The sequence below is a fragment of the Anopheles aquasalis genome, chromosome 3 (genome assembly GCF_943734665.1).
Source record: "Anopheles aquasalis chromosome 3, idAnoAquaMG_Q_19, whole genome shotgun sequence".
Lineage (NCBI taxonomy): Eukaryota > Metazoa > Arthropoda > Insecta > Diptera > Culicidae > Anopheles > Anopheles aquasalis.
In genome coordinates, this window is record NC_064878.1 from 55,944,388 (window position 1) to 55,958,548 (window position 14,161).

Genomic DNA, 14,161 nt, shown 5'->3' on the forward strand with positions numbered 1-14,161 from the left:
TTTCTATTTAATCTGTTGTCATAATTGCCCGGAACCAGTGTCAACATTGTTCACTGTGACCCTCTGTCTCTGTTTTCCTAGTGCCTAGCATTATTGTGATGCTGTTCGAACGGTGTTTTCGAACCGGATATACTACGCTTGAGTTGCCATTGTTTAGCTTTCCCACGCTGTCACTGTGACGATGACGTCATCGCAATTAATGCGGCTACCGAATAAATCGAAAACCAATTCCAAGGCCACCGACAACGGCTGTTGCAGCGCTTCCGGCGTTGCGTTGCAAAATGCAACCTCAGGCAACTGCTGGCAACAAATCAACAATTTGGAGCTCGTGCTCACAAATCTACCGAGCGATAGCAGAGGCGGCACATCCTGGTTTGAGAGACATCCTTTTCGGTCGTCCTCGGCCTCTGCATGGCCCGGTGTATCCCGGTGCTTGCGTTTTTGTGGACCAGCACCACTTGCAGCAGCAGCAGCAGCAGCTATCTACCGGTGATCGCCGCAAACGACGGTTCTCTGTACGAGCGACGGGTCATAAATTATTTCACTGGCCCGTTTATTTCGATTCCTTAATTTTACTGATTTGTAGCATCCGGCATCCGTACACGTGTGTTTTGTGTCGGACCGTTGGGCCACCCAGGGGGTGATCCGAGTGTCGAGGTCTATTTCGTTTCATGCAAATGAACCAGCACCGTGATATCGTGATACCGTGTCGTTGTAGCTGGTAGCTGTTTGGCTGCCTCGATATGGTTCGGTTCTGTTTGGACCTCCCAACAGATAACATGAAGCATAACGCTCGCTCACGCTCGTACGGTGCCGATCGGTCACGCAACACACCGCCACCAGCCTAGCTCACTGGGAGGGGAGCATAAATAATTTCCCTCCAAACCGGCAGCCGGTAATTACTGCATGGAAAATACGAACTCACGGTGCGTATCTCTCTACACATGGCTTCGGATAAGATCGAGGCTATGCAGTGAAAGAGAGACAGAGAGAGAGAGAGAGAGTATGCGGTTGCAAATGAATGACCTGCTATGTTTATGCAAAGGAATTCGTTCTCGGTCTCCCTCTCGCACTAGCCATTTCGCGCGGCCCATTTCGAACCGAATGCAACCAGCGGATGCACCGGAACCACCGAGGCGAGGCCGAACGAACTCCCTCCTCGCTCGACTCGAATGTTGATTTTAATGGATGCTCCTCGCGTCCTGTTGCGCCAAGGTACCACGTCCAGTGGGCGATGGGAATGGATGGGTGGCCCCTCCCCCGTCCGTCGCCCGGTGCCATTTTCTTCCATCCATTAGTGGTGGTGCATTTATTTTTCATGGAAATAAATGTCGGAAAAGTGTACAGTTAATGGTGGTTTCGCAGTGGCAGTGGCTTGGGCCATTTTCTGCCACCGACCAAGCCAGCTTTACGGTCATACGTTCCAGCACCAGCAGCACGATAAGGACACGCTGCATTGATACCGGTGGTGCTGCGTGCTCCTGTGCCCTCTGGTGCTGCTAATGGAGTGTACGTGAATGGCGAAATGCTTTGGCGAGGGATGGTTTTGTATAATTAGATTATTCCAAAAGCAATGATAGCCCGCCCTTGCTGGAGCTGGCGCGGAGTCTATTCTGTACGTTGCACAATGTAGTTAACATTTGCCCTTTTTCCTTTCGGAGAAATTTCAATTAGTTCCCTACATTAACGGGTAATTGTGAAGGTAGTTGCAGTGCATGGAATCTTGTTTTGATGACCTGCAGTTGTAGACTCAAACATACTTGCCCACTCTACACTTGATAATATTAATCAAATAAGGCCTTTAATGTAGGCAGATAGGTAAAGGCAATTCCACAATTGATCCCCACGCCGGGAATATAAAATGATTTAGTTTCGTTGACAAAAATCGGCAATGGAGGCGCCAGGTAACCGGTAACTTTCAGGGATTTTTAATTGAAATTAAAGGGGCTAAATAACCCATTAAATGTTCCAGAAACTTTAAAATATTTTGAAGAGGTGTGGGGGGAAGGAGAAGGATCTGTTACATACCAAATGCATCCCGTTTACCTCTTCCGGCAGATAATTGAAATATTTTTTAATATTTTTATAGGTGTAGATATTTCTGTTTTAACAAAAAAATTATTGGCTAAATAACCAAGGGAACTCAAACTCCATTATGAGGTGATTGTTGAAATGTTGAAAAAATGTGTCTTCATTCGCGAGTTTGATACCCCTGGTCTAGTAGGCTAGCAAAGTGAAAACTGAAAAAAATCCGATCCAACAGGAACACGATGAAAGCAGAGAGAGTATAAAGTGATACCTCAAACCGGCTGACCCTAGACGAGCCCTCCCCGGATGAAGGTGTCAGATAGCAGACGATAGAAACTGACAGGAAAATCAATATTCCATTTCCTCCATTCAAATGAATTGTTCTAAGAAGCAACGAGGGAAAACATCAAAGACGCCTCAGTATAAAGACGTTGCAGGTGGACGTTGCTGCTGCGGAGCGACGTAACTCTAGCTAACTTCCTTTTTCTCGATCCGCAACCCAAATGACGGTGCGTCTTCTGGCTATCGATTTAGCAGCACCTAGTAACCAGCATACCTTCCCGGTACCTTCGTTCGAGTTCCAAGAAGGTTCTTCAAATAGTCTGCTCTAGCAAATGGAAGTCACCGACAACCAGGCCAATTATGACATGCAAATCTGCTTTCACCGATAGGATAGCCGCTCGATCGGTCCCTCTAACCAAACGGATAGTAGATCGGTATCCGTTCCGAAACACAAACGACTGTATAATGAGTACCTTCTGCTGCTTCATCGATCCGTCGGGTGCTGGTGCATAATTACCAGCTGGAGCTGGTGTTAATCAAACTTTAAGTGACTGAAATGAATGCTTTCCCTGTCTTTCACATTTCACAGGCCGTCTGGGTGTTTGTCGTGTCGCTGCCCGTCATCATCATCAACTCGCCCCGCCACTCGTTCCCGAAAGCACCGAAAACGATGACGACACTGGATTCGGCCGGTACCGGCATGTTCATTACCGGGCTGCTCGCCGAAACGTATGCCGATCTGCAAAAGTTCTCCTTCCGCCAGGATCCGATCAATCAGGGCAAGTTCTGTAACGATGGTAAGTCGATCCTTCATTCCAGCAACTGTCGGTTTGGGTGGTGGTTTATCTGTTGTTGATGTACCATCCCACCTGGCACGCCGGGATTTGGAGTACCGATGATGCTCCAAACACTGCTAATACCCCCGTCATTACCCGGAGCGTAGATTGAGATGGATACCAGAGAGAGAGAGAGAGAGAGAGAGAGAGACGATAGTCCCATAGTCACGACCCAAGTGACCTTCGGTGTAATGTTCGGTGTCTTCTCTGGTGTCGCTCGCCACCCCCTCCGACCCATTAATCTTCTCCGGAACCATAAACTTTCACGACGCTTTCACGCGAAGACGCGGCGTCGCCTTGTGCCGTTGTGCTTATCACGGGGGTTTGCGCGAGCGGCGCGAGATAAATACTCGGCGGCAATGTGCAACCGGCACCGACGACACTGACACCATCGGTTCAAGATGCTTGAAACCAGCCTAATGTCGTGGTGGCGGCCTGGACTCATCAAGCAGTGAAGTGATACTGCAAGAGAAATGTAAAAAGATGGGCTGACGGACCTCAGTTTGAAACCTCGGTGGTGGTGTTTTGTGTCCCTTTTTCTTCTTCTTCTTCTTCCACCTTCCGGAAGCCCACGAACGTCTCCACGGAGCATTAGCATGCACGATGCTGGTTGGTTTGACGGGCAATGGATGAGTTTTTCATGCAAACGAGCGTCGGTGGGCCGCGCAATGAAACTGGAAACCTACATCCGACCTCCATCGTCCTCCTCTCGCTTCTACCCGCTCCTTCCGCTCTCACGGAGAAGGTCGCGCGGGAAGTAATTTCGTCGCGACACGAATCACACCCATCCCCCGGTGCTGCCTTTTTGGAGTTCCTTCGACTACACAACCCGCCTCACCCATTCTTCTCGTTCTTACCTTACACGCATCGAAACGATTAATGTTTTAAAGTTCGCTCAACCATATCTTTCGTTCCGATGCTTATTGACAGCTACTCTGTAGACGTGTTTTCGCGAACGCTGTTGGAAAACCACGGAATCACGGAAGAACCACGGGAAGTTCTGGGAGGAGTGAGCGCAGGCTGGGAGGCAGAAGGCCGCTTCGAACAGGCGCACTGGTCTGGAAAGTGAGAAAGTGAAAAAACGACTGTTTTGGAGGCAGAAAGGAGGCCCGCGTGCCTCGGCAAAATCGTACGGGTGTTAGTGATAACCGATAACAAGTGCAGAAAGTGCTCGAGTGCAAAGTACTCGATCGAGCCTGGGCTCGATCCAGCTGCAGCCTAACGCAGCTGGGCAATGGACAGAAAGAGAGAGGCTACATCGCCTCCTGCGGATGCCGATTGCGTGCGGCGATCTAGGCGATTAGCGGAAAACGTAAGCTCCGCGAATGTGAATTACAACGAGGACTCGGAGAATGAACCCCCAGAATGCACTGCTGGAAAGCACCGTTATAGCCGCAACATGAGCGAGCATGATCGTTTCGAAGCGCTCATGGCGATGCTCACGTCACTCAAAAAGGACCTAGGCAGCATGGCTGCCAAGGTCAGTTACCTCGAGAAAGAGCTCGACGAGTGTAAAAAGGACAATGCGGTACTGCAGCTCCGGATCGATACATTGGTAGCTGCGCAGAGAACAGCACCTGTACGCCAGGAACGAGAAAATCCTGCTCAGCAAGGACCCGAGTGTCAGCAGCGACCCGAGCGGACGGCAATGGTGGCACCGCACACCTTTGCAGAACTCATCAAGGAACCAGGAGAAGGCGAGGGCTGGAACACGGTCGGAAAGCAGGGTCGTGTCGTCCGAGCCAGCCGAGCAGCAGCCACGCAACCGCGAGAAGTCACGGCCCCCGCGAGGCGACTTCTCCCAACCGGTCGGACAGACGTCTTGAAGATACAGTTGCCGGAGGGGCAGGCCTTCCTCGACGTCTGCCGCAAGCTGCAAGAAGAATCGGCGATGGGTGTGAAGATGATGGCACCACGGCAAAGCAGGCAAGGGGACGTGCTGCTAAAGATGCCACGCTTAGCGGACAGCGAGCAGGTGGCTGGAGCAGTACGGCAATGCCTGGGAAAGGACACCAAGACCACTGTAGTGCAGCAACTACTGGAGGTAGCAGTACACAACATCGACCCAGTGGCAGAGGCTGACGATGTTAAGGCGGCAATCGTGAATGCACTAGGCCCATCTGGAAGAGCAAATCTGGTGACAGTGGCCATGAGGCGCATGCAGGATCAGCAGCAGCGGGCTAGGGTAAGGCTACCGGCCAAACAAGCCCACAGCATATGCGGGAAGATGGTGTCTATCATAAGGACAACATGTTTGGTACAACCATCAGAGCCGCCACCACCAGAACGCAAACGCTGTCGCCGCTGCCTAGAAATGGGACACGAAGCCCGAATGTGCAGCGGGCCAGATCGCTCGGATTACTGCGTGCGCTGTGCTAAGCCAGGACACCACTCCAGGAGCTGCACAGAGACGCCGAAATGTCTCAAGTGCGGCGGTCCTCACCCGGTAGGCGCCAGAGCGTGCGGTGTCGTCTCCTCTTCGTAGAGCTACAGACGAGCGACAATGGATGCAGCGCAGCCGCAATCCGAGTAATACAGCTGAACTGCAACCGGAGTAGAGCGGCGCAGGACCTCCTGAACCAGACCGCTAGAGAAGAGGGAGCAGACGTATGCCTGGTGTCGGAACCGTACCCGCCCCCAACGAATGGAAGATGGCAGACGGACAGAGTAGGAACGTGTGCCATAATTGCCAGCGGACGACACCCGATCCAGAAACGGATAAGCTCCAGCGAAACAGGCATAGTGGTGGCGAACGTTAGTGGTGTAACGTTTGCCAGCTGCTATGCTCCGCCATCGTGGAACATCGACCGTTTCCGCTGCCTGCTGGATAGTCTCACTGTTTTGCTGAGAAGCTGCCCCCGAGTCGTGGTGGGGGGCGACTTCAATGCGAAAGCAACCGAGTGGGGAAGCCGAAGTCACAACAACCGGGGCATAGAACTGTTGTCAACCATGCAGGATTTGGGTTTGATCCTGATGAACAGGGGCAATACTCCAACCTACCTAGGAAGCGGCGCTGCGGGGCCCTCGATCGTCGATTTGACCTTTGCCAGCCCCTCGATCATCGGCCAAAACGACTGGCACGTCTCACCCGAAGATATGCTGTCGGACCACGCAGGCATCGTATTCACCGTCCAACCGGGAACCCCCCCTACAGCAGCAGGGAGGCAAAGCGGACTACTACCTACCACCTCTGCACAACAACTGCAATTCAGGCGATGGAGAGTGAGCCACTTCGCACGAGAAGCGTTTTTATTAACGCTGGAAGACATCCGCTTCACGGAGGCAACAGAGTTGGCGGACATCACTCGCCTGCTGGTCAAGGCATGCGATCTCTCTATGCCGCGTGCTAGTGGAAACCCTGCCACAAAATCAGTTTACTGGTGGACCGAGGAAATCCGAGCACTGCGGAAAGACTGCCGAAAAGCCCGAAAGATGCTCCATAAAGCAAGGAACCCGGACACTAGAGCTACCAGGGCAGAGATCTACCGCGCGGCGAAGCGCGCACTAACCAAAGCGATCCGCGCCAGCAAGAGATCGAAAATCGCGGAGCTTGCCATCTCTCTTGATGACAACCCGTGGGGGAATGCGTTCCAGCTGGCAATGGGGTGGATGCGTGGCGGACGAACACCACAGGAAATGGACCCGGTGGTCCTGTTGCAGATAATCAGTGTGCTGTTCCCCCACCACGATCCCATGGAGTGGCCTGCTAGAACCCTCAGCCACAATGCGCAATCTCTCCGAGAAGTGACTGACAGCGAGCTTCTGGACATTGCGGCCCGGCTGGCCACCAAGAAAGCTCCAGGACCCGACGGGATACCGAACGTGGCCGTAGCAACATCTATGGCGAAGTATCCGGCAGTCTACCGCCAACTGTTCCAGGAACTGCTGAACAACTGCGAGTTCCCGACAGAATGGAAGGTGCAGCGCTTGGTTCTCCTTCCCAAGCCGGGTAAGCAACCCGGAAGTGCGTCCTCCTACCGGCCGCTCTGCCTGCTGAATACCGTCGGCAAGGTATTCGAGCGAGTCTTGCTGAGTCGACTCAATGACTACGTTGAGCACGCAACGGACGGCGCGCGACTCTCGACCAGGCAATTTGGCTTCCGGAAGGGGAGATCGACGATCAGTGCGATAGAGGCAGTCCTGGATCATGCTAAGCACGCTCTATCTTTCGGCGTAAGCAATGGGCGAAACAAGCGATGTTGTGCTGTCGTTGCACTTGACGTTCGCAACGCCTTTAACTCCGCGAGCTGGACGCGGATCGGCCAAGCCCTCAACCGTATGGCCGTTCCAGAGCCGGAGACCGTTTAGGTTAATAAATGGTTGTTCTAAAAAATATCTTTCGTTCCCTTTTTTTTCGTTCCTTTGATGGCCTCTTCCTATGGCCAACGGTGCCATGTTGTTGTTTTTTTTTTCTGTGGGTGACAGTGGGGCCAAGGGATCGTCTTGCGAGCATCGCAGCGCGGTCCTTTCGTGTTATGATGGCGTTACAGTCGTTTTCGCTAACTTTTTTTCTGCCTCCCGGCCTCCGTTTGACATCGTGTCCTCGATGTTTTTTTTTTCATCCGTCTCCTCCCGGGAGCACGTGCGTGAATTTTAATATCATTTCAACTTTCCACGGACCACGGACCACGGCTTCGTGGAAGGGCGCGCGGAAGGACAGAGAGTGAGCTAAAGATCGTTCAAAAGAAAAGGAATATTTTGGGAAAGCTTTTCGGTTAGGAATTGAAGGCGTTTAGGTCGGAAGAGCATTGATGGAAGCGAGGCTACCTTTGATCGATGGTACGTTCAAACATTTCTAATGATGCCCATCACTAATCGGTCGCGTGGTCCAGATCTAGCTGGCGATGGGTTTCCCTTGACAAATGCTTACTGCGATTCCGTTTTGTTTTTCGCAGCTAATCTCCTTTGACTCCATGCCTCCCGAAAAGCTGCTTCAGGATCGCTTCGTTCTGTTCCCTTTAAGCGAGAGTTTTTCTCGAGCTTGTCTCGTGATGAAAATGGCTGTTTATCACATCTACTGCCCCTTCTGCCTCCGAGCCAAGTGTCCTGTGAGTGCAGATCAGCACCAGCGAGCAGGGATTCCACATGGCACACAGAGCTGGCTGTTACGAAACAGCCATTACTGATAATTCACCTTCACCGTGGGTAAGCTGCGGACGACCATCAGTACCAAACCGCCGGCCGGTGCCACCGTAATTGACGGCGACAGGCCATCAGGTAGCCTAAATTTGATGACAGCATTCCTCTTCGATGTACTCGACCGAACCGGAGAGCTGAAGGCTCTGTTCCTTCGGAAAGATATTCGGCACGGAAAGCCCGGGGTTTAGCGACGGGCCACCGGATGACGATGACGATGAGGCAAACCGGCACGACAGAGACTGGCGAGTGGTGGTGGGCGAGAAGGGTCACAAAATATTCCACCATAAGAGCCCGGGCCTGTCTCGTTTGCTTTATGGCCACAACCGTCGTCGACGAGGACGACGAGGACGACGGAACGCTGATGGTATGTGCGCACACCGTACGCGTATGTCACAAACAACATCGAGTGAACGGCGGTTGCCGGAGTTTGGTGTGACCGATGCTACGCATATCCCTTGGATAATATGCTGCACCCCTTGTCTACCCTTGGTCACAATGTCACCGTACACTCCGTTCTCGGTAGATCAATATTTACCATTTTCGGTAGCGGCGCTTCGGCATCTTCGTCCTCTAATCCGATTACCGAACCGGTGGGGGGGAGGGGGAAACGGGAGTCGGTGTAGCGAGCATTCACGTGCGCTCGAACGTTCGCCGCTTACGTGCGTTACTATTTTTCGTACGTTGAATTGTGTCAAGCTAATCCTTTCCGAATTTGGCTTTGGCGGGCGGCTATCGTAGCAGTGGGCTGGAAATGGGACTCAAATGAAGTGGAAAACACGTCGTAGAACAGGTTTGTCAGTGACACACCCTGGTAAATAAGCAAATTTTCGTGGATAGAGTTGTACAAATAACGTTTGGTGCGAGGTACTCTTCGAATTTCGGATTGGAAATCCATCGCAACTGCGCAAAGCGCAATGAATAAAGATTGCCAATTCCGATTACTGCGCGATATGGTCTTTGTTTTTCGTTGTCTTGCCATTTGGGATTGGAAACATAAAGAAAAGGCATAAAAACAGACAAACATTGGAGATGCTTCATCTTATTTATGTTTAGGAGTTCGTTCTGGCGTTGTTAACGACCGTCTTTGTCTCTTACGTTTGTCGCAAGGTGTTGTATCGTGAAAAAAACACCACCAAAAGTCCTTTTCCGTTCCAGTCGACACACAAGAACACACCTTATCGCTTCTCCTGCCTTTAGTTTGTGCTAGGGATAAATCAATTTACTCCAAAGCTCAGCATGACTCCCGGGCGCGCCGTCCATCAAACGCCGTAGCTTCGTTAGAGCTAGAAGCTTGCACTTTGATTCGTCGCCTCGCTACAGGGTTCGCTTCGTGGAAACGATGTGCCATCGATAGTTGCCTTTACATCCGCCGCCACCGGCGGAAGCGGTGCCACTGTCTCACGACGATGACACCAAGCTCAGCGCCGCTTATCAGCTCCGCTTGACACTAAACGAGCGAACGTTTATAGATATCGAAGGGGCGATAGTGCGGACGATGGATGCTCCCTGGCCATGGTCCGGTTAAGTCGTTTCGCCTCGATGCCCTCGATGGTTGACGGAGAGGGATTAGAAAGTGAATAATTGACGACCGAACCGGGCCCCGGCCCCGGTGCAATCAATCGGTTCTTATCGGTTTCCGAGCGACAAATTGATGCCCCTTTCCAAAGGCTACCGTAGTGGTGGAGTTTTTGAAGAGGATCAATCGAATCTTATCGAGTTTCTGTGACTTCGAGCGACCAAGCTGATAATAAAATTCAAGGAAATTACATTCAAACACAATTTATGTCAACATACTAGTTCGTACACCCTGTTTATTGGTGTGTTTGAGTGTAATTTTAAACAAGCATTGAGCACAAAAACCAATATGAATGTCGGAAGAGCTGCAACAGACTCGAAGAATCTCGAAAGAAAGGCTCCCATTGTATCAGGCGTCCCGCTGGCATCAGGCATCCTGGAGATAGAATGGGGAGCTCTACCGTCATCATCATCATCATCATCATTATGCTAATGGCCATGACGGTGTATGTGTAGGGGTTGAATTTAATGAGCGCTTTGCCTCTGCAGTTGAACTGCAAAGTGTATGCGTTGTTTCCAGCCTACCTCACAGCCTTCCGCGAGGTAATTGATATTGGAACAGAACAGCTTCTAATTTGACGATGTTTTCGAGCGCTGGAAGACGGTGTGGTTTGGGATCGGTACAGTAACATAAGTCTATTGTACTGTTTTGTAAAAGGATTATTACTCGAACTCCGGCTCAGCTTGCCACGATCCGCCATTGTGGTTAGCTAGCAGCGCAAAAACCCCACAATTAGTCCCAAACTCCAAGCAGACACCACCACAGTAGCGGTCATTACATAAATTAGCACCAATCGTTTCGACATTCCACATAATTTATGACCCGCTCTTTGCATACCGTGGAGAAACCGAAGAAGCAGGAGAGCGGTGGCTCTTTAACCCTAAAATGCAACCGTGTCCGTGATGGTGTCTGTGTGTCCAGCCTAGTCTAGCCTTCCAAAACACTCGATAAATGGTTCGTAAATGATTTCCCCCCCCCCCTCTCTCTCTCTCCTTCACCTCCTCATCGGGTGTGCTTTGTGTGAGAAACCATGACGAGATCATGGCGGACCGAGTGGCCTCAGCTCCCTCTAATCGGATCAGCTGGCGCACTGCCTGGACCGCTGTCCAATTTCTCGATTCCGATTCGATTCGAAGTGCATTCCGATGGTGGACACAGCCCTGGGAGTGGCACGATGCCAAAGGTGAGATGAGCGTTCTTTTGGGTTCGTTCGTTCGTTCGTTCGTTCGTTGCTCCAGCGTCCAAAACGGGTTTTCTCGAAATGCTTTTTCATCTGGTCCGTTCCACATACTTAGGCGCGCTCCTACATGACACAAATTCACATGAACGGTGTGCGAATGAAGCTTGGACTCGGCTCGTGCCGTGCTGGTCAGTCGAGCAATTCCGGCCAGCGGCGTGAACCCGGTGATAAATGGATCCTCGCGCTGCATGTTTACTCGAGTCGTTTGTGTCCGGAACGGGGCGACCGGTCGGTGGTCGGTTTGATCGCCCACGAAACTCTGCTGCTACGGCATCCCATAAAGATCCACCAGAAAAGTAAGAAAAAAAACAACGCCATTAGACCTCAAACGTCCAGCTGGTCGTCTGGTCGTGGTCGAAAAATTTCTCATTTTTCTTTGTCCCAGCGCCGCACGCACAACGAAGCACCAGGAGGGAGGTTGCTGAAGGGGGTGAAAACATTTTCTGTAAAATGTGGTTCAATATTTACCATTTGTTTTGTGTGCGCACCGGAACAGGGAACGTATTGATTCGGATGGTGACGTGTGTGCGAGGAACGCAACAAAAGAAACCCTATGCCAGCGCAATCTAATGGCGAATGCTTGGTAGGAGGAGGCCACAGAGTAATGTGAGTTGGTTCTTGGAAAATGGAAATAAATGCTTCGTTTGTCGTAGTGGGAGGTGAAACTGGAAACCTGGAGCGAGCAGATGCACCAGCACAGTTCTGCTGGACTCATAACAAAGAGGAAACAGTTCCAGGAGATCTCCCGGATAGAAGAAGAGACGAAGGGGTCATCAATAAAGGATTCCTGGACCTTCATTTAAGTGAACTGGAAAACGTTTCATCAGGAAATAAGCACCATTTTCCGGGAAGTTTCCAACAGGAAGCATATTGATTACAATGCTTCAGGGCTATGAGTGTAATGAAAAGAACGTTTCCAGTGGAAGGACAAGTTAAAGTAGGGGTTTCAAGCTCATATTAACATGCAGGCTGGAGAAGAAAGTAATACGAGCGCCGGTAATACGAAATAATGTAGCGTATTAGTTGTCGAAGCCCAATAATGGAGGCGCCAGGTAACCGGTAAAAAAAACAGAGTTTTAATAGAAAAAATGTCCTTTACATGACTAAATAACCCAAGGATTTCAAATTCAATTATGTGCTGAATGTTTAAATATTGAAAACACGTTTCTTCATTCAGTTTTTCAAACAGTGCTGCCATTGGGAGATATATTACCAATCTTCAATTCCAACATATGCATATAATAAAATTGTATTGAACAAAGAAAAATGACCAAACTTAAGATAAATATAGACCGTGAACGTGGTCGTGACCTTCACAAAATAATTTGGAGCCAGCCGCGTTCTCTCTTGATTAGTTTGTGCTTCGTTCCGTCCTCTCCCCAAACTCGTGTTCGTCTTCAAAAGCGAATCATTAATTTAGGCAAACATATTTGGCCAATTAAAAGCGCCAACAGCAACCAACCGTTGACCGATTGGTTGTCACTGGTGTCTAGCAACCGACACGAGCAGCGAACGATGAGTGACAACTTAATTGAGTTTCGATGTTTTTCGTATCACGTATCATCGTGCAACGCAGCGCAAGGGACTCGGCTCTCGGCTGTGGCTAGGGAACCTCCACTTCACTCCCTCTACCCTGGCTTCCACGAGTTGCGGTTGGGTCGCTTTTTGTTATTGAATTTCCTGTCATTATGAACTCGTGTAAATAGACGCAAAAAGAGAAAGGGAGAGAGAGAGTGATTGAGCGAGCGCGTGATTGCCTGGTATCACGGTGGACGACCGCGCATAATTATTGCATTAATCATGAGCGAGCACCCACCGCACCGCAGCCGGTCTTAAAACGGATTGCACTCATCAGCAGCAGCAGCAACGGCAGCAACAGAAACTGCATGCAAGCGAGCACATCAATCGCGTCGCACCGATTGGTGATAATCTCGCTAAATTGGCACTTTCCCGGGGTTTCAGTGGAGTGGGATTTCAGGCGGCATGAGCGTGCGGTAAGGGTACGCTCGTGCCAGGCAGCGCAACGCCGCAAACCGCACATCATCTGCGTTAATGAGCCAGCTCGATGAAAGCGAGAGCGAGCGAGAGAGAGACAGCAGCGGGAAGGATGGTGGGGCATAAATAGTAGCTTATAGTGCTGTTGATTGCTGCCATCGTTGACAGTAACCCCTCGGGGGGAGAGAGGGAATGGCGATGGGGAGCACAGCCTGGCGCAAAACTGAAACCAACCAGGCGTCTCCATGACAGCGTGACGCGAACTTAGAGCACAATGTGCCGCATGTGTGTGTTGTTGTTGCTGTGGTTACGGTTTCCAGTTGACAGTCCGCATTTCCTGTCCGGAATAGGATGCTTCTCCGGGATGCTTTCGTCCGTTTACGTCACATCCATGTCCCCTCCATGGCCCAGAGAAGGTTGTAACAGCAACACTCCCAACGAAGGGCACATGTCGTCAGGACAGGACTGCTGGGCCATCCTGTGAGTCGTATAAATCATTCAACTCCTTCCTAACGCACCCGCAGCTTACTGCGTTTGTGTCTGTGCTGTTGACAGTTGACCTCAACGGTGCCTGTGACGAACTGTTCAATAAAAGAAAGGGGCAGGGGGATGTGTGATGGATGAACGATGGATGAACGATAGATCCAATTGGGAACAATCCTGTTGCACTGATTCTGGGCCGAGCTAGGCCTGCTGACATATCAAGGCCAAGGTAAAAACGCAGACTGCTGATTGGGGGCACGTTGAAAAAGGCTGAAGCAAAAAGCAAAATCAAGGCCGCAGACATTGCTCTCGAGACACACTAGCAGCAGCAGCAGCAGCAGCAGCAGAGGCCGCAACCGTCATCATCATCCATTGTGTCGACCAACGAAAGCGGACGGACGACAGTGATCGGTCGATTCTGCTCCCGGTTTTTTTTTGCTCCACTTTTAACACGAGGACCACAGGGACGAAGGTATCAACCCTTACCGGACCGCAAACACTGCCAGCAGACGACTCAATGGGCCCGGGTGGGGCAGCATAAATCAAAATTGAACATCCTGGGCCTGCGGTCGGTCGGTGCGG

At 51.0% G+C, this 14,161-nt stretch overlaps 1 protein-coding gene across 1 annotated transcript in view; it reads left to right on the plus strand.

Moving 5' to 3' along the window:
* The window catches only part of LOC126578467 (uncharacterized), a 35,188-nt gene that overhangs the window by 17,334 nt on the left and 3,693 nt on the right, over nucleotides 1-14,161 (plus strand). Inside the window, exon 4 of the mRNA XM_050241058.1 lies at nucleotides 2,900-3,107. Coding sequence (XP_050097015.1) covers nucleotides 2,900-3,107 — 208 coding nt within the window. The remainder of the gene's footprint in view (nucleotides 1-2,899; nucleotides 3,108-14,161) is intronic.